General features: G+C 31.1%; 1 protein-coding gene across 2 annotated transcripts; it reads right to left on the bottom strand.

The window, feature by feature from the left end:
- Positions 1 to 56: 56 nt before the first annotated feature.
- On the bottom strand, positions 57 to 26,605 carry LOC132935720 (uncharacterized). Of its 2 annotated transcripts, none has more exons than XM_061002335.1 (19): positions 26,163 to 26,605; positions 18,716 to 18,801; positions 17,232 to 17,493; positions 8,831 to 9,112; positions 8,590 to 8,722; positions 8,367 to 8,509; positions 7,957 to 8,274; positions 7,618 to 7,725; positions 7,084 to 7,553; positions 6,892 to 7,016; positions 6,498 to 6,658; positions 6,219 to 6,397; positions 5,537 to 5,676; positions 5,220 to 5,456; positions 4,972 to 5,122; positions 4,753 to 4,911; positions 4,514 to 4,680; positions 2,778 to 2,939; positions 57 to 1,462 (listed from the first exon to the last, which is right to left on the bottom strand). In XM_061002335.1, the coding sequence occupies exons 1-19, from the start codon at positions 26,236 to 26,238 to the stop codon at positions 1,252 to 1,254; spliced, it is 3,570 nt and encodes a 1,189-aa protein (XP_060858318.1). In that variant the 5' UTR covers positions 26,239 to 26,605; the 3' UTR covers positions 57 to 1,251. The 2 variants fall into 2 exon arrangements, with proteins under 2 accessions (XP_060858318.1, XP_060858319.1); XM_061002336.1 differs by having other exon boundaries at positions 7,957 to 8,256.
- Positions 26,606 to 27,687: the final 1,082 nt, after the last annotated feature.

The raw sequence follows: 27,687 nt of genomic DNA, 5'->3' as shown, positions 1-27,687 counted from the left end.
TCGATTAATACCTACCCATGGTTATTGTGTGTAAACAAATTATACGATAGTCAATAATTTATTAAAGATATATTTTATTGGCATTAATAACTGTGACGGTTAACTAAAGTATTCATAAAATAAATAACCTATGATGGATAAACAATTATAATATAGTAAGTTGTATTAATAACAATAATAATAATAGTTATAAATTATGGTAATATTTATGTAAAAAACAATATTATAAAAAGTAATAACACCCAAGTACCTCAGCGAAGAGCAGTCGTGTAGTACAAGTTAAGCATATATTTATAATATTACCAATATACCTACGCGTGAAGCGTCATAAAACTGTTTACAGACATTAAAATAATATGTTTGCTTTGATTAGAAAAAATAATACATCAGGTATTCAATATATTTAGGAAAATAAATCGTTAACGGAATAATGAAATGTAAGTATATAAAATTAAGTAAGTATTTTTTTAATAAAATCTATTCACGATGTACTTTTGACTGAGACACCCGACGTCCACCTTAATAAAACTAAAATAATACGAAAAATAATTGATTGTGAAAAATAATAAATAAGTAAATAAAAAAATGATGATACGGATAAACGACGTCGAAGATAATGCATCGGTTAAATCCGCTATTGTGTCTATACAATAGTATAGTTTATATTATTCTTCAACGCGTGCCACTAAAATTGGGCTTTATGTATTTTAAATTACAATGGAAGCTTCAATTTCAATAGAGACGATAACTAAAAAAAAAAACGTGATAACGAACATGTGTAAGTTGAATTCAAACTGTGTAGGTACTTATATCATATTGTAATATTATATTCTAACCTACTACCGAGAAAAAAATCTAAAAATAAAAATTGCTCGAGTAAACTTAGTGCCGTAGCAAAACGGCTTGTGCGATTTTAAATTTTAATCCTAAGATCGATAATAAATTAATATAGGTAATTTATCGACAAAAACACACACAAAAAAAAAAAATTACATTCGATTACAATTAGATAGGCAAGGAAGGACAATACAACATAATATTATTATTATCATAATATTTGGAATATCATAGTAGGTACGCGTGTTGCACTGTTGTGGTGACGGGCTCGGCGAAACTCGAATGGAGGTATGATAATATTATTATTTCGTCACGTTTACCGGTAACGTTTTATCTGATATTTTGGACGCATTGGATGATACATAACAATAATTTGTAGGCATAAATCTATAAAAATCTTGGATGGAATCGGCATCAGTGACAGAAGGCTTCATTTTTGAACACGTTTTGACCGGCCGACGAGTACGCAATGCTGCGCAGGCTTCGGGATCGCTCGAACAGCGACGGGTCCGTGTAAATAGGTTCGCTCGGGTCTTCGAATCCTTTGCCGCCACCTCCACCTCCGCCGCCAACTACCATTGCCGTTGGATTGGCCGATCCCGTTTCCATCGTTTCCACAGGAGCTCTGCGGGGTGAGAAGATTAAATAAAAAGCAATTATTATAAACAGGACTTGCAAACGTTATAACAACGTTATGACAATAACGTTATATTTGACAAAAAACGATTGTAATTTGTAAACGTAATTATAACGGAAAGCGATAAAAAAAATAATTAAATATACCGCAAAACAAAACATAACGATTAACAAAATATATTATACATCATTAAACAAAACATAACGCGAAACGTTATTATTTATAGAATATCATTAAACGAAAAATAACGCAAAACTTTATTTATAGAATATCATTAAACGAAAAATAACGCAAAACTTTATTTATAGAATTTCATTGAACGAAAAATGTCGCAAAACGAAATATTTTAAAATCTATTTATTTAAAAGGTCTATTGGTTTCGTAGAAACATTTATTTCATGCAAACAATCTAAGAATCGATTATATTATATTCCGTATCCGGGCCATTACCTAGTTATCATTTTTAAATCTAATAAGTATTAACACTATTTTAAATAACGATAAACGCAAAACTTGTATAACATTTTAGTTCTAAATAACGATAAGCGCAAAACTTAGATAACGTTTTAATTCTGAATAATGATAAACGCAAAAGTTGAATAACGTTTTAATTCTAAGTAACGATAAACGCAAAAATTGTGTGACGTTTTAATTGTAAATAACATAAACAGAATTTTTTTCAAATACAAGCCCTGAATTTATAAATGTTTTTTAAAAAAAAATACGCCATCAAACGAGACTCGGTAGGCATGAAAACGGAAATTTTTAAAATAGAAAACGGTACACACATTTTCCTTCTTATGATTCTATACATACTTAGTAGGTACTGTATTTTGATTTAAAAAAAAAAAAAAACTTTAGGGCGCGTAAAAACGATTTTGATGGATACGATTTGTATGTACAATGCTGCAGCAGTTAAAAACGCGTCGCAGAGCAATAACCCTGATGTGCTACGTCCAAAAGACGAGTAGTGAATATTATCACGTTATGAAACATTTCAAGATTATGCTTACTAAGCTGCCCGTCGTTTGAAAAACAAATAAACTTTTAACATAATATTCTGAATAACAAATTTGGTTGCAGATAAGTATTTTTTTTTTTTTTCCGTTTGAACCGACAGCAGAGGAGGATCTGTGTGAACACTACTACTACTACAGATTAGTATTATAATATAGTGTTATGCTTAATCAAGTCATACGTATTTAATACTATCGCGTGATAAAAATAAATTGCGTCCAGACTCAATGACCGTGGCCTGCAGAGACGCAAACAAATATTTCTCCTTAACTTTATAGGCACCAACCTTATATTCAGGAACGGTTTGCGTTTTCCAAACGACATGTTCGAGAAAAAGCTACGGCCCGAAAACGACATCCTCCCTGTCGATCCGCTGCTACAGTTGGCCGTGCTGCCCAGACAACTGTTGTTCGCCAATTCATTTTTAGTCGCCAACAGCCAATAACGCCTGTAAGAACAATGTCACGTGTCACTCGTGAGTAAGTGAGTCGATAATAATAATTTACACAAGATAGGTACCACAGTAGGTACACATAATATTATTATTGTCCTGAAATTGATTTCTTCTCTGATCATTTAAATATAATATAACAGCTTAAAGTTATGATAAGTCCTCTATACATTTGTGAAGGAGTCCTTGCAAAAATTAGACAAAGCCATTTCCATCAAAAATCTAGTTGAGATAATATTTGATAAAGAAAAAAAATTACGTACCTATATAGGTATATTGCATATATTTGCAAGAACGAGACAGATGCAATAACCTGTACAAGAAATGTAACGTACTTGTTTGCGTTTTACTTTATGGTAACATATTATTATGTTTCTTTTATATATATATATTTTATTCTGTTTATTTGTTTTTTGGATTTAATTTAAATATATCATGTATCATCTGCATTATTACAAAATAATACAAATTGGGCTGATATTTATTCAAATGAATAAATTATTATTATTACAGGTACAGTTTTAATCGGTTATTATTTTCGATCAGAGATTTTCCGCATACCTAGGTATGTGATAAAAATGTACATTGTATTTCATTGTATTATTAGTTTTTATGTTTGTGAGTTTGACACTGAACGAGAAACCATCGGTCAAAATATATAGTGCTGATTTGTGGAAAGGAGGCAGGAAGACTTACTAAATATTCAGATATTATTTAAGTGTACCTTAATTTTACTTTGAATTTTTACAAAATTACAAAGTTAATTTTTAATAAAAACTGTTTACAACATGTATGTAAGTGTTGATCGTTGATATCTAATATAGTGATACATGGTAACTATGTAATGATAACGTGTCAACATTGTGGGTACCTGTAAAGTGATAAGTTACCACGGTTGTGGATAAATATACAACCTCATGACCATGAACGATAAAAGACTAAAAGCCTAAGAATATTAAATATTCCTAATAGGTAGTACGAATGAAAAATATTCTAAATTATTGAGTTCATTAGATTAATATAAAATGTTTTGTTTAAAGTGTTGAATATACTTTGTTAATCTCATTAGACCTTTAATGGTAAAGCATATCCTGCAGTGATAGATTAGTATTTATATGTTTCTTGTAATAGTTATAATTTGAGACTGATTTTAAGCATTTTAGACAAGATAATATATTATACATTTAATATAGAGTTAATATAATATAATGCTATTAATAACTAATATTATTATAATATTTAAGACTTTACTTTATTTTTGATCCAACAAAAAAATACCAGTTTACCTATCACTTATATTACCTCAATTGCCTGCAAGGTCTACTACCTACGCGCACGCGTGTAGTCGAAACTTTTAAAGTGGGTACCTAAGTATAATGAGCTATGAAATATTTTTTAGTTTGTGGTAATAATATGTCTTAAGGTGTAATACATCGGGCATGTACCTAGAGCAATGTCCCTACTGTTTTATTTGGTGTATTAAGTAGGGACGGCATATTATTATGTTCGCGTCGACCATTGGCCATACTACGCTAATAAAACAATTACAGCGATCAGTGTAATTCGCTTACTTGTAGTATATTCCAGCTGACATGGATACGGTGATCAAGAGTACCAAAAACATGAACAGTGAAAATACCATACTGTAATATTCCCTGCTCGTCAAACAGACGCTCTGAGGTGCCGGTTCTGAGGTCAGAAGTTGTTCCAAAGGCATGTCGTATCGACTTTCGTACACCTGGAAAATAGAACCATCGGGTAAACAGTGCATTATGGCGGCTGACGGTTATAACGGTTTCTCTAAAATTACCTCGATGACTTGCCGCACTTTCTCTTCTTCGCCGGGTGTTGTTTCTGCTGATTCTTTTTGTTTTTCTACCGTCGTTTCGTTTTTATCGATACCACCCACGTCCCTGCGACGTCTGCCCAACGACGGTTCCGTTCTTCCGGCGTGCAATGTACAATACGCCTGTAGAGATTAAATAAACGATCATGAACGTCGACGACAGTATAACTTAAGTATTATTACCGGTTGACACCCGTCCCGACATGTCCTGACGGTCGCTTCAAACACCAAGAAATTCGATTCTGGGATTTTAAAAGCGTTAAATCTCGCTTCTAAGCCATCACCCTCCCGAGCCTTATCCAGCCCGGGAAATACAAAGTTATCCACGGGACATCTGAGAATAAAGATCAGAAACAATTATTTCGTATTCGTTGAAATATTTTCACAGTTAATGAAACCAACTCCGTCGAAAGGACCATTTTCTGACTTACCCGTAACGATCTATCAACTGTACACTTCTACCACTGTACGGATCCCTAGCAATGACGTTGGTGGCGAAAATGTCACTGGCGTAGTTGTATCCGTCTTGAGCCTCCAGTCGGAATGTCAACGGGTCTCCCACAGCAATGGTTTGCGTAGGCCGGCCCTGGAACAGTATCATCAGCCGCACACGCGAACTCAGTGAGTTCTCGGCCGGTAAGTATTCGATAGGAATCGGGCTTCCAGAACTGTAAGCGGAAATCAAGTGTTAAGCACCCAAAGTACACAGATGCCGATGATCAACATGCTCGCCGTATACGCCACTTACTTTGCGGTCATGTAGCTCGAAGTGACGACAGCCTCCCCTGGGCCTCGAAATAAACATGTCAGGTTGTATCGCTTATCTCGGCTAGTCTGCACGTAATCGCTGAACTGTACCACGACTATGTTGGTCATTGTATCTCCATACTAGTCAATAATAATAATATACACCTCGTTAGGGTTTTATTGAAAATATGGTCTTTGAATATTGTATAACATTTTGAATCGAAATAATTTTATAGGTGCCCACTTCGAGTAAAATGCACAATTTCATATAAATAAAATATATTACTATGTAGTTACCTATAATATATTATTGTATTCTTACTATCGTTAAGTCGTATAAGGAGTATTTCATTTAAAGTTATAATACTTCTATGAAAACATCGAGATGCAGATGCAGATGCAGATAATATATTGTTGATAAACGCCTATCAGTTGTATAGTATTATGAAAAATAATCATAATTTAAAAATTTATAATTCGTGTGTTGTACGCAGTAAATTATATTTATAACTTTAATTGTATTCTAATTATTCTAATTATGTCCAATATACGACAACTACACTGCAGTAGACAACATTAATTTAGTGCTTGTGTTCGCACATCCCCACTCGCTCTTTGGCTTCACGGTATAGGTACAATTTGTTTATAACTAAGCGTAATTAAATCCATCACAATAATATTACCCGCTGAGTTCCACAATCTGGATATCCCTGAGCACCACTAATCCGTAAAACGTTTGCGGTTCCACCATTACCCCTGTAGAAACATCTGTCGTAAAATCCATGCGTATATATTCGCCCTAAGAATCCTTCTGGTGTACGCAGCGTAAATTCCATTCCGTCTTCGCTGCACACTTGGGTCACTGGAAACCGTATAGGAAAACGAATGAATATCGTGAACAACGTGAATTGGCTCGAAGACATTTTGTTATTTTCATCAGACGTCGTGAATAAAATACGTACCGTCCAAACACTCTTGACTGATTCTACTGCCCATAGCGGATTTTTCGTAAAAATCGTATTCCGGCGCGTTCTCGAAGAATGCCGGATTTCCCATGTCGACAAATCGTGTTTCCTGGTCGCTCAACTCGCAATTTTCTCTCTGCGTCCCGTATGGTGCGGTTCTGTGAATGGCAATATAAAATTAATAACCTATTTACAGAGTTCAATACAAAATTATTTTTCAATATCGAATATTCCGGTCCAACGGTTTTATTGAAATATATATAGACCGTTTTTCAATTATATTTTGGTTCACTATTATTTATTTGTTCATTTTATTTTATGGGAAACGTTTTAACAAGTATAATTGGATCAATAGAAATCATTGAATTCAATAAAAAAACACATCGCTCACCTGTAATTGAATGATCGGCAGTTGAAGTCTCTGACCATCGAGCATTCACGTTCACAATGTGATAATGTAGGTGCAGTTATAAAACGCTTAATCAGTCCTCTTGCCATTCGCATTCGCACACCCATCTTTTAATGTATCGGGAAATATATTAATACACATTCGATTTCAATTTTATTTATTTTGGAATGTAACCTGTTTAAATCCATCAGATTCGTCACATCTTATGTTGAACGGTCTATTAGCATCAATTCCATTTCCACCAATTCCTCCAATGCCACCAACACCTCCGCCATAATATCCTGGCACAGATGGTATGCCTAAAGGAGGTCCAAGAGGTGGTCCTCCAATCGGTGGTAGTCCACCTGGTATAGCCGAAGGTGTGTAGGGTGGTATTGACGACCCAATAACAGCTGGTGTTGATCCAAATCCATAATTATTGACACCCATTCCTCCACCTCCTTGTCCCAGAAAAGGAGGTATGTCCGCTCCATGACCTCCAACATGGCCCCAATATCCTCCAGGTGCTTCACTAGGATAGGGCCCGATACTTGAACTTAAACCTCCTCCTCCTCCTCCACCACCTCCTCCGCCTATTCCACTTCCAGAAGTACTGGAATAACCAGGATACGATCCTCCTCCATAAACGCCACCAAATCCACCTCCTGTTATTATGGTTATAATTATTCATGTGGCTTTACTATTTTATACTCTAATAATAAAACTTACCTATTGGTTTCCCAGGTGTGGGATAAGGTGGTTTACCACTACCTAGAAAATTCGATCCTTGTCCCAAAGGATCAGGTCTTGTGAACGGTGGTGAAGTAGCACCCCCGTCTAAAATTACATTTTAGTAAATTTTTGTATGTAAAAATACTAAAAATATATGTATGCATATAAAAGTTTTTTATTTATTTATCGTAAAATTAAATATTTCTCAACATTCAACGATAGTTGTTTGTGCTATCGCTGAATATAATTATACTAGAGTTATACGAGAATTATACATAATATACAAATGAAGTAATATTTTAACTAATTTTAAATTTATAAATTTATTCCACTCACTCATTAAGTTTTCGTAGTAATCATAATCTGCGTCGTATATCACACGATGCCCATCCCTCTGGTTAAAACGGCTGAGCCGGCAAATTCTAAAACGTTCGCTATAGACGGCCGACCGACATTGGAAGCTCACTTGTCGCAGACATTCGTCCAGACATTCACTCAACGACCGTCCAGTGATTTCTGAATGAAATTCGCCACCGAGTCTGCTGTTCCGGTACCGTTGAAACGCTGTGTCTGGTCTTCGTCCGTCGGCGAAAAGGTGTGACGTCAACGTGTTGTCTGAGAACTCGTTGCCTTTGGCTGTAAGCAAATCACCACCTGATATTTCGTTAGAGATTTGCGCACACACTTTGGGTAGGTGATATATTATGATAAAAGGGGGGTGTCTTAAACAAATCATAAAGACTTACGGTTGTCTAGACAGACTAGGTCGTATAGGTCATGTGTCGGACTACTGCTCACTCTTAGGTCATCCTTCTGTGACATCGAATCCTCTTCAAATATAATACACCGACGAATTTGCTCGTCATACTCGACTGACCGACAAAAATATCTAAATGCACAATAAAACAAGCAATTGTTGTATTTTATTTTTACTTTAATAGGTTGTTAAATTTTTAAAATTATTTTCACTTTTCAGCTCGTAAACACTGCGCTTGACATTCAATCAACGATAGATTAGCAAATATGTCCACTTCAAAAGGTCCACCCAACCGCTTATTTTCTTCTTTTACAAATATAACCGGTCCATCACAACGTCTTTCAACTGTGAATAATATACAAATATCGTTATATAATGGTTTAGTAAATAATATTAAAGAAAATATTACAGTTATAATCATTTTATTATTTCTTAGAAGATTTCGCTTATTACCATTGAGACACGTGTTTTCTAAATAATCGGAACTAGGATCTTCTTCTAACAATTCCGGATGCGATCTTCTGGTGAACCTGCTTAGCCAACAAGTCTTGGATGCTGAGTCGTAAGTAGCCGATCGGCAAACAAACGTAAATTCATTCAAACACTTGTCTTCGCAATCTGTCCGATTGGCTGCTATCATTTCCTTGTATTCACTAGGTGGTAACTTAAGTTTCTTCCTGGTGTGTCTTTCGAAAACATAATGTCTGTTCGGACATTCTCTTTCAATTCTACTAGCTGTAAACAAAACAAATAACATTAACTTTGTTGGACTTCGTTGTGTCCACCCTAGGACTAAAGTTATGTGCAAGAGCACACACTTTGTGGAGCATGAAATATTTAGTAAGAAGTAGTAGTAGTAGTAGTAGTAGTAGTAGTAATGACCACGAATTATAAAACCGTGTATATTTAAAATGTATTACCAATATTAATAAAAATGTATAATGTAACGTAGGTCGGTATCTTACAATATTTTATAAGTTTAAAGTTATCACAAATAATTATAATGTTGACATTTTATAAAAAAAAAAATTATAAAAAAATGCATATTGAATGGAAGGTTAGCTTATTTTCATCACAAATTTGGTGTGGGTGGGGGAAGCCAAAAACGGATTTCAATACAAAGGACAATGTATCTAATTAATTCAGTCCCCAGTCTCTTAGTCTATAAGTCTTAGTAATCGCTACCTGTGTACCAAAAATCTTAGATTATAATAATTGTTCGTTTATCATTATGTATGTGTATTAACACTAATTATATTTTTTTATTTAAACGTTTTAAATGTCATTACAACTGTTATCAACTATATGTAATTATATTTTTTATAAACATGCCTAATGAATGTGGAATGAATTTTTGAAATGAAATATTACATTTTAAATTTTAAAACACCTGTAAACTTTATATAAAACACTTTACTGAAACGTCAATGATAACAATAAGTGTTATCTTTATTTTTAAACAATATGTACAATCTGTACCAAGGCTGGACAAGTTAATGATTTTTTTAACGCAGTTAAGTTAAAATAATTTGCACCAATAACAAAAAATTAAAAGTTAAAAGTTAATTTAACTCTAGGTTAGTTAAGTTAAATTAGTTTAGGTAAGTTAAAAGTTAATACACACTTTTTGTTAACTTTTTATTAAGTTAAAAAAAAGTTAATTTGTTTATACAACGCTAGCATACTTAATTTTTTTCCAACCCAAAACTAAATTATAGGATATAGTATTAATACAGATATACAGGATATATAAGTTAGATTCGAATGATATAAATTTTTAACTTTAAACAATTTACGATACATATTTTTTGACATGAAAACGAAATAGACTGAAATAATGAAATATTATAAAATTAAAAACAAAATTAATTAACTTATTTCTTAAAACGAAAAATTAACTTGTTAATTTCACATTAATTAAGAAAGACATTTAGTAAGTTAACAGTTAAGTTAATGAAAAGCCAAAAGTAACTAGTTAAGTTAAAAAGTTAAAATAAAATTAACTTTTTAACTTAACTTAAACTTTTTAACTCGTTAATGACCAGCCTTGATCTGTACCCTAGCTATGTTACGATATAGGTACGTTAAAAGAGTAATAATATACGGTGAATAGTTTGACGGAGAACACAAGTAGTTATCATAAGAGTAGGTACCAATATAATATTTTAACACCAGGAAAAATATCTTTAATTAAACACCAAACTACATCGTGTGATGTGAAAAAAAGCTTCAGCCAATATAAATTAATACTACGATCCAATCCCCAACCATTTATTTTCAAAAATATGTGGTCGTCGTCGCGTATAATACGCGCATATTTCCACTGTTGAATAGGAAATATAAATTTAATGATAAATATGAATAAAAATAAAGAAATAAATAATTAAAAATGTTTAATGTAAATTATATTTTATACTAAAACGATCAGTGAATCATTTCGATTAATATCGATTAATAAATACATTTTATGTGTATTTTGAAAATAATAAAACGCATAGTTGTTTGCACAAGCGAAGGGAAAAATCGCATATTTATTTTCATTGTTTTTATTAGCATACAACTCCTAGCCCTGATAATAACTGTCGATATAATAATATGCTGATCCAATATTTTATGTCGATAATTTGATGATGTGGATAGGTAATATATTAGAATAAATATGATAAAAAATCTTATGGGCATATAATGGTAGAAATATACAATGTAACCTACTTACACAAATATAATGTTACATAACAAATTGAGAAAATGATAAGCCAAATGCTGCAATGCCAATATATGCGACGGTTACATATTATAAATGAATATATTTTAAACAAAACAACAAAAACAATAATATAAGTTATACCCATATATGGCCATATGAATGCGAAAAGAGTTCGACTAAAAGTTACCTAGTCTTAAAGGATATAAAGATCATAAAAGCAAATAAACTAATATATACAATATTGACCGTAGACATCTCAAATAGACTAATTTTTTTTTAATTTTAGCTCTTTCTACTGTTAAGTATGATGGACACCGTTGAAATAGTTGTAAATTGAAGGAACTTGTTGGGAAAAAAATAACACAATAGTCAAAAACAATTTAGAAAAAAAATTAGATTTTTCATTGAATGGTTTCAAGTACAATTTGCGCTCTTGATATTGACATAATTAACCGTCTTTTTAAAAGTATTGTTGATGTATAGTAAGTACCTATATAATAGGTATAACTACCGTATAATGAACAATAGTTATCTTTACCATCTAACTTTTTATTCTCTCTTTTTATTATGAATGCGAAAATACAAAAATGAGACGAAATTATAATAATGTATTATAACGATGTATTATGTATTATGTAGTGCTTTTAGTGTGTTAAAAATTTTTTTGTATGCAGTAACAATCGTATATTTTGCTATATTATACGCATATTATACATATAGGTATTAGATGCGTTTCCAAACAATAATTTTATTCAATTCAAATTATGTAATTATGAATCATAATTATTATGTCGGTAAAAAAAAAAACTTTACATGCATATTCGAAAATAATGAACTAAATTTAATTTCCCATCAATTTAAATCGCGATCGGTATCACATGAGGTCATTAACCTCATGTCGATCACATAACGCAACATTATGGTTGGTTGCACACAGTGTGTTTGACCGGGGGTGATTATTATTGTCCAGAACAAAGATAATTTGTACGTTAATCGAGGCCAGTGTAAAAAATAAAAACAGACCTTTTGGAATACAATAGGATATCAGTGGATCCAAATGCATATTATATTATATTATTGCATGTAAATTATTTACGTTCATATTATTATACTTAAAATGTCTTCGGGAAAACGATAAATATTATATTTTATCGTAATAGCATAGGTAATATGTGTATAAAAATATGAACTGTCAGTTTTTTTGTCATTTTGTATATAACAGTTAAAAATATACTGTAAACCTATCTGTGGATGAAATTGGAAATAATAATAGGTACCTACGTAAGAAAAAACGTAATATCAAAATATATACTTCCAAGACTAAAGGGCCGAATAAAATACTCGTAGGTACACAGTAATTTAATATAATGTTTAAAAGCCAAATACTTTAGGACAATATGACTTTCTGAAGGTCTATTTTATTTATTAAACAAACATCTCGTACCGACATTAGAATTTTGAAATATTGCAATTTACGATATATTCTATATTCATAGTTATATTATTTGTGAACGCGCACCAATAATTTAAAGAGTTTAATATTTTCACCTTTAAAAGTTCATTGCAGTGAATATAATAACATTAGGTACTACTCTGAATAAAGTTTAAAATGAACATTATTCTATCGTAAAAATTAAATCGATATCCACTAGAATGACATTTAATGGTGGACCTAACTTTTCGATGGAGTGGTGACACCCTATGAGCAATAACGCGAGGTTTACATCTATGCTACGACCAAAAGTGATATAAAATGTAAGTGCACGTTTGAACTTCTATGTACCGTAAATAGACTGCATATAATTATAATTAATTGTTGATGTCCCAAAGAACTCGCGGTAAAAAATCCCCGAGATAATACTTTTGTGACTTTATATAGAAGTTACATGGTTTAATTAATAATCATTTATCTCTCTGAGAAGTCGCATACACATCACAAAAACCGATTATTCTTCTCTAAATACACTACAGTACAAATGAGATAGTATCTCAGTAGCGTGTCCAAATAGGTTAGGCGTAGGTCAAATAATTTAGGGGTATCAGGTTCAAATCTGTTGAAATTGGTATTCCCTGTTTTTTTTCCGGATATTCACTTTGCATGTGCACTCTATGCGAAGTCAGTGTGATGAAAATGGCTAGACCCATGGATCTGAACCTGATTGCGCATGGAAGTTACAATGCGACATCGCATGCAGTAACTTCGCGAGACTAGGCATTAAGCGTGCCAGTGACATCTCTGGGTGATCATTGAGCACAAAAACACAACCTCTCATGACAATTTACAGCGAGCAAAAAATAATTTTAATAATAATGTATTTCATACCATATTTTGAAGTCAAAATGTTTGGTTAATTAAGTAGGCATTAAACAACACAGTTTTGAATGAAAAAAAATAACAATAACAAAATAAATTGTCAACATATTTTATATTTTAAAATGTATTGTGCCTGCTGATTAGAAAATATATTGTGATAAAATATTTAAACATTTAAAATGATTTTATAACATGTATTTAATGTTTCAACCCCCTACCTACTATTAGTGTCTATGACTAATAAATTAGAACATTTTAACATTGCAATATTAAAACCAAAAGTATAATATTGAGCTGTATTAACCTATGAAGGGTGTCAGTGCCGGTTTTTCCAATTTTCCGAAATTCTATACGATTTGATATTCTATTTTATATTTTAGTTACTTCCTTAATTATAATACTTTTCTACTAATCTACAGCTCGATACTTATTTAGGAGGGGGGAGGGGGGTACGGTGTATTAAATCAACGAAAATTACTTCACAGGAAAAACTCTCACGGTCTGTAGAATAGTTGGATTTTGTTATTTTATTTTAATTTAAAAGAAGAGAACATTTTTCAGGTCGGAAATTTTATTTTACTTTAAACAGTGGTAGAAAAATACGTTTGAAAAAAAACATTAATTATTGTGCATTATTCAAATGCATATTTTAGCTTCTATAATTATGATGATTTTGAAAATCGGGTTTTAATCCAAAAAAATGTTTTCTTTTTTGAAAAAAAAAAAATTAACAAAATCAGACTAATCTACAGGGCGTGAGAGATTTTCCTGTAAGACATGTTTTTGTACAATAAAACACACCACCTCCAACGCCCTTAATAGTTGTAAGACTTTATAATAAAACGAATTATTGAGTTAAAACTTTATACGAATCAAATGACAAAAATCTATAACCCAACGATATTATAATATGGAATCGATCATCGGCGATAGGTAAACTAGTACAATATCTATCAATTATTTATAATCGAACCTCTATGGATGGACGTGTCTAATGAGCCGGGATAGGTGAAAATTTATTTATACATTATAAATATTGTATATCTATATGTAACATCGTCCTCCACTATTGACATGAAAGCCTTGATTATTTAGTCTACACGTTGAGTTTAAAACAGTGCACTAAATTAATAATTATAATCGATCGGTACATACACCGAGTGAAACAAAATAATATATATACCTATTTAGGATTTATTTTCTTATTTCAATAATAGGTAAGTGGAAATTGTCTAATGATTGAAAACCGAATTGTCAGGAAACAAATTTATAGGTCACAGGATGTAATGTATTATGGAGCGAAAGCAGCTTTTTCTTACATAAAATCATCGTATAGTTGGGTATTAACCGTTAATTGCTTATAATATCGTTATATGTATTTATTTATAATAAATATATTTATTAGATAAAATATACCTAATTCTGCTGCCAATATAATACAATGAATTCCCCCAACGAACACGTCTGAATAGAAAATAGGGCACTTCCAAATAGCGATCGTTATTTTAGAGAACACTTTCTAAAAACTGAACCCTCTGAATATTCGACATCTCCGAATAGTGGACAAAATTTCAATGACCCAGTGTGTCCGGTATTTAGATTTTTCTTTATAATAATTATTACCTATGCCGTTGTGCGTAAGAAATTTCAATCGTAGCGGACACGCAATTCCAAGGAATTTCGGTAGCCAGATACATATTATGTAGATATAGTTACTATATAATATTAAATTGCAAACAAAAAGGAAAAATTATCTACTATCTTTTTTTATTTTTACACCGTTTATAGTCATGACGTTTGACTTAATGTTATTGAAAGAATAATTGTAAAGGAGCTTAGTCACATTTACAATACGGTCAATTTGCGATCAGTGGGGAGTATTTTGCACTGATGCACACTTTAATTCTTCAGTCTAACCAATGACATGATAATATATTAGTATAAAAGAAAAAATCTATCAATCTAATACCTACCTAAAAAGATTAAATAACAAGTTTAAATGCTGATATATACATAGTTCATATATATGTTAACTTAATGAAGTTGTTTATGATATTTTTGTGAAAATACTTTTATGGGTGTCCTGAGTTAGGTTAGGATAGGCCCAAACGACTCTTATGTAGAATATAGAGAATAGGAAATTGAGTGTGAATGGCTTCTTTTAAGAGGTTATTTATTTTTTCACGAAAACCTAAGCGTATCAATAATAGTATATTATTATTAGTATTATATTACTAAGGGAATCACGAAAACCTGACGACAACAAAATTGAAATATAATAATAAATTAAATATTATTCGCCTAGTGTCAATATAATATGATTTATAAAATATTATACAATACGGATATAATTGTTCTGATTTTATTTTATTTTATTCATACTCAATGTACTAAGGTATTATTTATTTATTTATGATGCACATTATGCGATTTCAAATAAAAAATTCAAATGGAATACGATTTCTAAGCAAGTAAATTAATATGTAAATATATTTTCACTTTCACTTTTTGAAAGGTTCTGAAAAACAAAAATAACTTTTACATTTCTATGCAGCTAACTATTCTGTATGTTGAATTGTCAAAAATTAATTTATTGAACATTTGTGAAAATGTTTGACATTTATATGGAAAAAAAAATTAATTAACTTTGAATACCTTCCTATTCACCACCATACAGTTCATTCCATTCTAAAAAAAGAAAAATATAAAATGGCCATTGCCATTGTTCAAAAAAATGATTATCATCATAGGTAGGAATTAACAATAGAAACCCGTTAAACCTAAAATGACAGTTCTTCATGTTAAACATATTATATGATCTATCTTATTTTTTCATAATATATCGAACGAACACATTTATATTATATCAGCTGTTGAAATTATAGATTAAACGAATAATATCTACGAAATCTACAGTAGATCTCGTCCAATGTCAATTTGCATGACTATCATAATTAACAATATTATTCCCTCCCCGTGACTAGGAGCCGATCGGTCAAGTGCTTTGTTTATCTAGTTTTTCCGATCGTAAATTTCTCTCCAAACCCCTTTCTAATTCTATTGATTCCTCTTATTCACTAGGTACCTACCTATAGCTGACGTTATAGCATCGAAATCCCTATACGTCAAACCTGAAACACTGTTCTTTTTCATATCCCACTGACAATTTGGCCAATTATATCCCCTTAGCCGTCAATCGAGGCTTGTCTATTAAACCCATTATTTTCTCTAAAAAGACCTAAGAATGTTGTGCTCGAAACTAATGAAAGACACATTTAAATATATAACACATAGACATCTGTACACTATGTATGATTAATTATTTATGATTAGCATTAAGTTAGCACTATTTATCATATTGTGTTTTATATTTTATTCCGTGTTACCATATTCAACTATATATTTATTTGTCTTTAAACTCCACGAATTGTATTTCTACCGATAACATAATATTATAATGTCTGTGTATACTGTGTCACCATTGTAGCGGCAACCTGTTAAACAGGCAGTTTTATAATATTTTAAATAAAAGTTGTTCTCCCTCATCAAACTTACGTCTAGCCACTGTTCCTCGTTTATTTTTGTTATTGTTTAATACTGTAGGTGCATGGTCATGATAATTTTGTCAATCGATATTTAAAAAAAGAAAAGTCTGGCCGTAACACTTTTAAATAAATATTATAATATCTAGATTGATCGGTTATAATTTTATAAGTACCGATATTCATGCGACTTCGGCACTCACCACGTTTTGGAGTTATGCGTAAGATACTATACTTAACGATAAAAAACAAAATAAAACTCAATATCACACTGAGCATCATTGTACTTACACGACAGACAGACTTCGGTGTAGTGCACGCTATTGGGCACTAGTACCAGGACGCCAATGCCTTCGGGGTGCGCCTGTTCCCTGGTCAAATAGCATGTGGACTCTTCGTACTCCACAGTGCCACTAAACGACGCGATCCTGCTGCCTGGCTGGAAGTCGAACGACGTGCATGTCCTTACCAGGTTGTTGGTAGCCGTGCGGTCACGAAGACACAGCTCTTGGCATTTTTCCAGTACCCGGAATGGCGGAGCCGTGTCGCGCACCTATGTAATATATAAGTATACATTTATTACGTACACGGCAAATCCGTATTATGGTGTGTAAGGAGCCGAGTTTAGAATATTGTCCAACTCGATCGAGATTACACTTTAAAACTTGAGTGGGAAGGGGGGGGGGACTTGTAACATTTTATAACGACAAAAAGATGTTTGACTTTTTTTTATAATAAAAAGAGATGTGAAATTTACCAACAAACATTTTTAAAATCTTAACGAGTTTATTTAGTTATGTTGAAATACAGTCATTGTGAATATTTTTTTTCAGTTAAATCATTCAGGATTTTAGGTACTAAAATATAATAATATGTAATTTAAATAATCCTTGCAAAGTACGATTAAAATTTAATGTACGTTATCAAACAATATTGTTTAAGTAATTTTTAAAGACATTTTCGTTTTCAAATATATCAATTGCGTATCTATGTAAATTTAATTTGTAAATTCAAACAAAATGTTATTTATATAAAAATTACAATTCTAATCTGGTTCTATAGTTGTTCCCGTTGTAAATTATTATGCCAACTACATTACATTAAATCTATACCCACCAAATAATCTGTGTGTTGCGATAGCTATAATGATATTATGCTTGTAAAATTAATTTACACTAACCAATTCAACGTAATGAACTAATAAACAAAGAAAATGTTACTTTTAAAAGGCCAGGGCTTCAACATATAAAATCACTGTAATTATTCTTAATTTTCTGAATAGTTGGTTATTTTATATTTTAGTGTAAACATTTTTGTAATAACATTTATATAATATTATTTTTAAAAAAAAATTATGAATTTAAAATATATTGAACTTTATACTAGTAAAATTATTTATAATAATTTATGATTTGTAATCTCGTATGACGCACAAATTACGAATATATTTAGAAATTTAATAATTTGATAGAAAAATTGCAGGTCAACAGTGAAGATCTCAAAAAATGTACATAATATTATATACGATTATTTGAAATTTGAAACCTAGTCAGTTATCATAATATTATACGAAAGTTTTAAAAACTAAAGACGTACAATCGTTTATAGTTTAAGTTTTTTAACAAAGATTGTTGCAAAAATCGGTTTATCGACGAATTTCAAAAAAAAAATTGAATTGTCTAAACATCGATCACTAGTAAAAATTAAAGAGGAACCATGCCAAGCTCACATAAACGACGTGGGTGATAGTCGATTTACTAAAAAAATATACTCACTACGTCGTCGTCGAATCCTTGTAACTGTTGGTCTGGTAGTCTTTCGTAAACGATTCGGCCGATGCCTTGGTTGCACGTTGTTTGTGCTGGAAAAAACGAATTATCGAGTATAATATTACAACATTCTCAGCTACATATAATATGATTATAAACGTTTTAATTTATAAAAATACGGATTCATCCGTTATATTTTGCTGTGCCTCTAAAATCGAATAAAAAACGAAATCGCTCGTTTGTACAGAAGTCATATTATTATTACCGGCGGAGTATGTTGCTGAAAACACCACGAAACTCGCCACGTACGGCAAGTAATGAGTTAGTTTCATTTTAGCTATCGTGGACGTTAAAGGTTTGGTTATTAGATCAAATCTGCGTGCACGCAGATCTGTATTGAAATTAAAACAAATATGAAAGACTTATGGAATTTCGAACGGATAATTGTTTGTAACGATGAAGAAATATACTGCTGGAGCAGTACGAGTATTAACGGTTTAGGAACATAATATTATAATATAATAATAAATGTAGGATCGATACATGATAATAATATAATATGAAATCTAAAAACAGTAAATAATGTTTTCGTCGTCGCGGTGTGATGAGAACTAGTTATGGTTTGGTATAATGTGTTTAGCTATAGGAAATTCCAATAGTATGAAAAGACAAATAAATGCAAATCATACGTGTCAGTTATGGTGTGGGTTTCAGTGGGTAGGGGTTTATTAATTTGTGTCAAGTACATTTATCAATTAAACTATCGATAAATGCGTTTTTTAAAACTAATGCTATACTGCGATTGTCATTATTACTGAAACTGTAAATAATTTTAATGCAATAGAATATATTATTATTATTATTATTATTATTATTATTGCACTGTAATACAAAATATAGGTAATTAATATTATGTTTAAATTAACGTTGTAATTACTCATTAAATAAAAATTATCAAATCGGCATTAAATTATAATAACATATTATAATATTATTATTTCTACTGTTAAAATTAATATTATTTTTGTCTGACGTTATCAACAGTTTTGGTTTTTTTTTAATAAACATAATTATATTTAAGTTATTAATATACTGACAGACAATCAGTACTGATAAATTTACAAAAAATGACAAAATGTCAGTAAAATATGTTCTATATTATTATGTAATAAAATAACAACGAGCAACATAATATTACGTAACACAAGTGACGACAGTGAGCTAACTTAAAATATTTCTCTGTCAGTCATCTTATAAACGTGTCGACGAAAATTACAATATACAAATAATTAATGATAACGTTTTATGAAGTATGTAGGTACGAACTTACGTTCTCTTTATATTATACATTTTCTAAGAACATTCAAAACATTTTTCTTTAATTTTTATCAATAATATTGTTTTGATGATTATAGATAGTTATTTATTTTGTTAAAAGTTACGTTCGTTAACTTAAAAAATGCTAATGCATATTATATAGATGACTACAATATATTATTTTACAACCGTTTTGATTTTTTAAGACGGCGTATCGAATAGGCAAATGTGATACGCGCTGGACTACGACGACTTTCTTCGTTCGAGACGTTCAAGATCTATAATAATCATAATATTGCAGCGATTATCCCATTATCGTAAAGCAGCAACGATGCTATAAAAAAATCGTAATTTTTTTCATTATAATATTACACAATGATTATTTAACTTGATTAAATTTTTTTGGGCTAGGTCAATGGCGGAGACGAGGGGAAACGTCTGCTTGCAGAGGTTGGTAAACCCAGCGGTAACAGGACCGGAAACAAGGAAAACTCGCCGTGACTTCCTGCGCAGCAGACCGCCGGTCAACGTTCGATTGTTATTTGACACAGTTTGCCAGGTCCATTAGCGTTGGTCGAAAAAAAAAGCACAATGCCCGAAATCCGTTACTGTGCACAAAAGTCCACCATAACCATGTGTTAATCCGGTTACTCACAATAACGTGTCACAATAATGATACGTATTGTGTGCGGTGTTTGAATTTCGCGACTGCTAACGATTATCAAAGACAACGGAACGGAATTTGAGATCTTGCAAGACCCTATACGATCGTTAGGTCCTCGTCGGAGTGAACGTTTTGACTCTTTTCAGGACACGAGAACGAAACGACGAGGACGATTTTTTTAATAATATGCAAAATAGTTCCAAATGAATTTTAATCAAAACTATACAAAAAAATACAAAACAATATGATAAATTATTATTTATATTTTAAACACTGTACTTTATTCACACGCTATCGGTGCATGTTCCAAGTACTCTTTATGATTTCATTAAAATATAAAATTGTTTTAGTTTGTGCCATAGAAGTACAACTCCTGCAGTACTTGACATCATTAAGAACCTACAAGGTGAATCGATGATGAAAAACAATTTCATTCGTCAGTGTAATATGTATTTGCACAAGATAAATATTGTATACTATTATTGTTATTATCATCATTACAATAATATCATTTATAATTTTATAAATTCCACAGAAATCGTATAACGATTAACCAAATATACTTATAATAGGTAACCAATAATTTTTATACCAAGGTTATATCACAGAACCGGCCGTTTTATGACAAAATATATTTTTATTGTGGACCACGGTTTCGTCAAACCTCGGCGACTATCATATTATTTGATAAATAAAATAAATGTATTCTCGCTAGTTTCTTGGCAACATTGGCGTAGGCTGTAGATAATAAACTATTATGTTTCCTAACTATCACGATGCTCGTTGGCTGTTTTATCACATACTTAGAAAATTGTTTGCTAAAAAACATCAGTTGTGTTTATGAAAAAAAAGGATTATATTAAGTAATCATTAATTATTATTGGTGTGTTCTAACCTTTACAGAAACTAGATGAAAAATATACAAAAAAAATTTATTCTGGGTACCTACATCAATGAAACCATATTGTTATAATATAATTGGTTTTGATTCAGAAATAATAAACCGTGTTTAAACTATACCAGTATTTTTAGAAATTCTTGACATTTTGAATTTATAAAATTTTGTAGGTACCTACCTATTTTATACTCATAATATATCATAAATACTAATTATCCATTTTTAATATTATTAGTTTTGATTATTGTTAACTTCGCGAAGTTATTTTTGCGATTTGTTCGTCGTGTGGCAAATGTCGATGATGAATCGCTAATCAGTAATAAAATTATAAAAATCTAAACTTTAGACACTACAATAAATGACTTAATGTTGCTCCTCGTTTCCAGTGAATCAATGAGAAAGATATTTTGAGGTTATGAAGTTGTCGATAAACAGTAAGAGGCGATTCGTAGTCAATAATATGGAATTCGTGTGAATTCAATGACTTCATAAAGTATATTATGATATGGATTTTCATTCGCTATCGATGTCTAGACAAGCTTAAACTTTAAACCTATATATTAAGTTAATTCTAAAATGAAATTATGTATATACATAATTATTTAATTGTTATGTAATGTATAAAATCTCCTCTTCGATTGACACAATAAAATCGTAAAAATACAGACACACACACACACACAATACACAAACTATAATGTGTGTAGTATTATGTGAAGTGCTTATTATAATAATTTGGTCCTTTAACACTTGTTGGCTATTGCGAATCACTCATGCAATAACTTATGGAGTTCGGATCTATACGACAAAAGAGTGCAACGAACCGCGCGGGGTGTTATCGCTTCGATCTAGGATACGCACTCTCGACGGCCATGGAACGTTCGCAAAGTCAGGACTGATTCACAATAAAATTATGTCCTCTATTATAATACGCGGGGCTAGAAATCTAAATAATTTACACAATTACATTTGCCACAATGCTCTATTATTGGCCGTCACATATTTTATGGATGATATTATAATGACGCGTAGGTATTCACCGTTCGCAACAATTTAATTTCGATCGCTATTGATATTATTTACTCCGCAATAATAATATGGTGCCCATATCTGCACCAGTGGGCATTTTTTGTACATTTTTCACCAAATATTTTTATTGCAATTTGCCATTTTTCTACACATGTTAATACAATTTTAAAAATATAATGTTGACTTTTTATGAGCGATTTATAGAATTTTGATATTTTATAATTTATGAATGAAAACATTTTGTTTGTGAGAGAAAAGGTTTGACAATTATAAGACTGGGTTCCTGATAAGTTTTTGCTTACCGCAATTAAAACACGTAACTATTGTGAATTTTTTTTTTATAACTGTTCAAAATTAGAAAATTCATAAAATGTTTAACTTATTAACATATAAGACTTGAAAATTAAATAAAATACTAAGCAATTTTTTTATGCAATTTAAAAAAAACTAGACTAAACTGACATACGTTTTTTATAGTGTTCGTAGTTTAAACAATTATTGTTGTTTTGTTGTAATTCAAAAAATAATTATTATTTGTTGAAACATTCCACTAATACTTGAAAGATAATTTTTATACACATTAAAATATTTAAATAATATTTAGATTAACTTTAAACTAATTATAACCTTATAGGCATTTAAAATTTTTGAATTTTTGTTAGTTTATTTTTCTATAAATGTCGATGTATAGTAAAAATGTCTATGTCAAAATACTTGAAAACTTAAAAAAAGATATTATATGAGTTGCACTCATAGCAATTTGAAAATATTGAATGTACATATTATAATATGAACAGTTTTTTTTATAATCTTTGAAGTTAAAATTTTGCCAAAATACGTCAAACCATGAAAATTTTCAAATCATTTTGTAGTTTTTTTATACAGATTTCTAGTTTTTACGAAATTTGATAACTAAACATCGTAATTTAAAGAATATTGTTCGTAGGGACTTAAGCTATAACCATTTTGTATATTATTATGATCAACTATTCGCATTTAAATCTTCAATTATATTACGTTTTCATAGGTACTAATAAGTTAGTAACAGTTAGTAATATTCAATGAACTAATTTTATAATGATTATGTATAATATTTACCTATACACTACAATATATATTTAACATTAACATATTTTACATCGTTATAAATATGCTACCTATATTTGTTTTGGGCGAAAATTAGTTCAACACACCTTTATAATTCATATCTATTGAAAAACAAATTTAATTTTAATTTTACTAACAGTGTATATTATATAAATATATATCACGTAATGGTTATGAGATAGTCCATTTCAATAGTTTGCCGATGGATGATGCCTAGGAAACAAGTTCCAAAGCGAAAATGTTTTATCTAAAATCTAAATATAATTTAGTGTTCAAAAACTGTGTCAAACTTGTGTCCAAAAACCTTACTGGGGACAGTGAATTTATATACTGAATATAATTTAAAGTTATAAAAAAACATTACCACCTCAGCATGATATACCACTGAACACCTAGTTTGTGCGATGGCCGTCTTTTTGGTTGATCTAAGAGACTAAAAATGAGAGATAATTTAACTCCTTTATATACCTATATATTATGCTGCATTACATATAGTTAATTCATTGTCGTTCTATTATTTCACTGCATAACATCTAATTATTATGTTATGCCTTTCAGAAGTAAGTATTGGTATAAGACCCAATTATAGAATTTTTACAGTTATGCAAAACTTATTGTGAAGAAAAGAGTAATTTTACATATACCAAAAAAATAATTTATAAAAGTCTTTGAAGACGACCAAACTACAAAAGTAAATTGAATTTATATGATTTTATAGCATAGATAAATATTATAATATTAATCGTACCTATATAGAACCATTGGATTTATAAGGATCATAGCTTTAATAATACATAATAATAGCTTATAATAATTTATTTGTATTATTAGTCAACGAAAGCAAAAGCAAAAGTAAAAAATTGATTATTCTCCTTATTTATACCTACGGGTATTCTTATAAAGGTGAAAAAAAAACAAAACAATATTACAGGTTTGTAGGTTAGCTATTACTAAAATCATACATTGTTTCAAATACTTTGAATATAATTTAATAAGTAGATAGTAGTGTAATGAAAATGCACTACTATCATGCATAACAGGGTGATTATTTTAACGTGAGACACTCATTATTCAAAACGTATAAATGTTTTTGGAAATTTTTTTCTTTTACATGGTTCCTAGTCGTTACAAAACAACGTTTTTGTTAAAAAATTATATTTGTTTTTTTGAAGTACAACATAGTTTTAATTTCATCTAAGTTAAAAAGCTTAATAGACTTATAAATTATTATGTTTGGTAAATATGTGCTCAATTCAAAAAATGGGCAAAAAAACCTTTTCAACACAAAAGTAAATTGTACCTTATTCTAGGCATTATTTGAATTCACGTGTTATAATACAAATTCATAAATTGCAAACACGACTCACATTTTGCAACCAAATTGACAGCCAATAATACTTTTTTTTTAAATCTAATAACAATTTAATAAAAATGATACAATAATTACAGCAGAAACAATGACCCAAGTTAGAGTGAACATTAACTTGCTTATATTAGTATTTGTGTCAAGGACCACGTTACATCCCTAATTGCATTTTTTTTCCTGTTACCGGTTCACTAAGCCCACTGTCGTGGCCAGCCCAGTAAAAAATCGTACAGGCATGCGTAAAAAAGGACAATTATTGTATATTGTATTTAAAAAATATATATATAGCCACAGATACGGAGGTACGCGTCATCCCGTCAAATCTTTCGCCCAAACGCGTCGATCGTTGTGAAATCACAGACAAATTAATAATTATAATGATTAAAACTCTGTATGTACGAGCCATAAAATCGTGTAATGAGTATATGGGAACGATATTGTACGTTTTTTGTTCTATTCGAATTCCACGGATCGTTTGGTGATTTAATTACAGGGCCATTGGACCCTGAGTTTGCATTGTGTGCGCAACCACTGTGACTGCACCGGCCGGAAGGACTAATTACTATTGTTGACCAGTATACAGCCCCCCCCCCCCCGAATTCAGCGCGTATATTCCGCGAAATTGCAACACATACTTTGGGTGATGTGCTGAGGGTGAGGGTGAGATCAGACTTAAAAAAAAAAACATCCAAGTTAACGATATTTTGACCACACCGTATAACTAGGTACCCGAGTTTATACCTGCAGGATACGCTGTTAAAATATGTTGTAAACGATAATAATAGCGATATCAGCGATTGAAACGAAATCCGTTTCCGTAATATTTCTAATTTCATAATATCTAATAAAAAAAACTTTTACCGCGTGGAGTTTGTAGGTATTGCGCAGTTTTTATAACAAATGTTATTACTTTATTAAAACGTGATCACTTGCAGTTGCTTATAATAGGTACGACCCGTGTGCACAAAATTATTAATAATTTTGGGTTTCTATATTATAGTAAATAGTAATACTGGAATAAATTTATCGTAATGATATAATAAATAGGTATGGAAATATAATTATAACATACCGTTTGTTAACATTTTTAGAACAGTGAGAACCGTGATAGCTTGAACCATATTTGGTAAACAATTTGTTGATGTCATTTTCGCGTAAATCACAAATTGAAAAGTGCTAGCACATGTTCCGAGTGTCCGACACAACGAACAACAAGTGTTTGACGGCGTCCCGTGCTAGTATAGATGTGGAGTCGTGTTCGGCGCGGATCTGATGTATAATCGAATAAATAAAAAATATGATGGGGGGGGGAAATCGAAAACTATCTTGAAACCGTTACAGAAAATACGTTCGATGCGCCGTCGATGTCCGCGGAAATCAAACGAAAAACTATTATTAATTATATTCGGGAGACTCGCGCGGCGTATGTACTCGGGTGGTCGAGTGTCGGACGACTGAAAAACACAACCGATCGGATCGACGGCGCGGAGCTAAAAGATCGGCGGACGCTGTGAACTGTGCGGCAGGCGCCCGGGATCTCCACGGGTGAATATCCACTGTCCTTGGACCGACATCCACGCACGAATCCGGAAGTGCGCGCGACTATTGTGTCCGGGAGATCCGACTTCCGGGAAAATAGCGCCGCCGGCTCCGCGAGGTGTGAACTCGCACGTGTGTGTGTGTGTGTGTGTGTGTGTGTGTGTGTGTGTGTGTGTGTGTGTGTGAATGTGTGGTTTTTTTAATGCTGCAGAGGGGACCGATATCGTGAGTTCGTCGAACCGATTCAGCTGTCACCGCACACATTTCTATCGCTGTCCATAAAATATGTATACGCATTATTATATATTATATATATATATATATATATCGGGTGATCCATTAACACTCTCATTATATAAAGTTTTTGAAAATATTTTTCTTTTACATATTATAATAGAATCTTAAGTAGGTACGGGTACCTAGATAAAAACAATTTCGTAAAAAGTATCATTTTTTATCACCATCAGTTTTAATCCTTATATTTTTTTAATTGGCGAAGTGCATTTTTAATTCCTTATCGGCTTATTCCAAAGTAGAATATTTTGGATTACTTTTATATATAAAAGTCGAATTTTAAACGAGTGGTTTATATGAGTTGTGAGTATCTAAAGTTTTGATACGCGGAGTACCTACCGCGCAGAATATATGAGTAAATTACTATTATTATATTTTTATAATTACAAAATTATAATAATAAAAAATATAGCAAGAAATATTTATTTTTTCCAAAAATGTTGATTTACAATGAGATAAAATTATGTAAAAGATTTGTTTTTGAAACCATTAATATAGTGTTTTCCGAAATAATTACTGTCGTTGAATGGATCACCCTGTTTATTATGTTATCATACATGCACATAATAGAACTGTGTGCTAGCCGTATTCGTGGGAGAAGTGCTAGGGTTTGGTTTTTATTACCGGGGCGTGGTTAATAATTGGCTTAAGAAATGGTTGGTTAAAAGTGAAATACGAAATATTTTGACGTTTTTAGTACAAAATGTTTATATTTTATTAAATTGCATTTTATGGAGAATGTAGGTATTAAAATATTTGGGGCA

This window comes from Metopolophium dirhodum, chromosome 1 (genome assembly GCF_019925205.1).
Source record: "Metopolophium dirhodum isolate CAU chromosome 1, ASM1992520v1, whole genome shotgun sequence".
NCBI classification, from domain to species: domain Eukaryota; kingdom Metazoa; phylum Arthropoda; class Insecta; order Hemiptera; family Aphididae; genus Metopolophium; species Metopolophium dirhodum.
The sequence above is the reverse complement of the archived record's forward strand: the minus strand, read 5'-3'. Positions and strand labels throughout refer to the sequence as shown.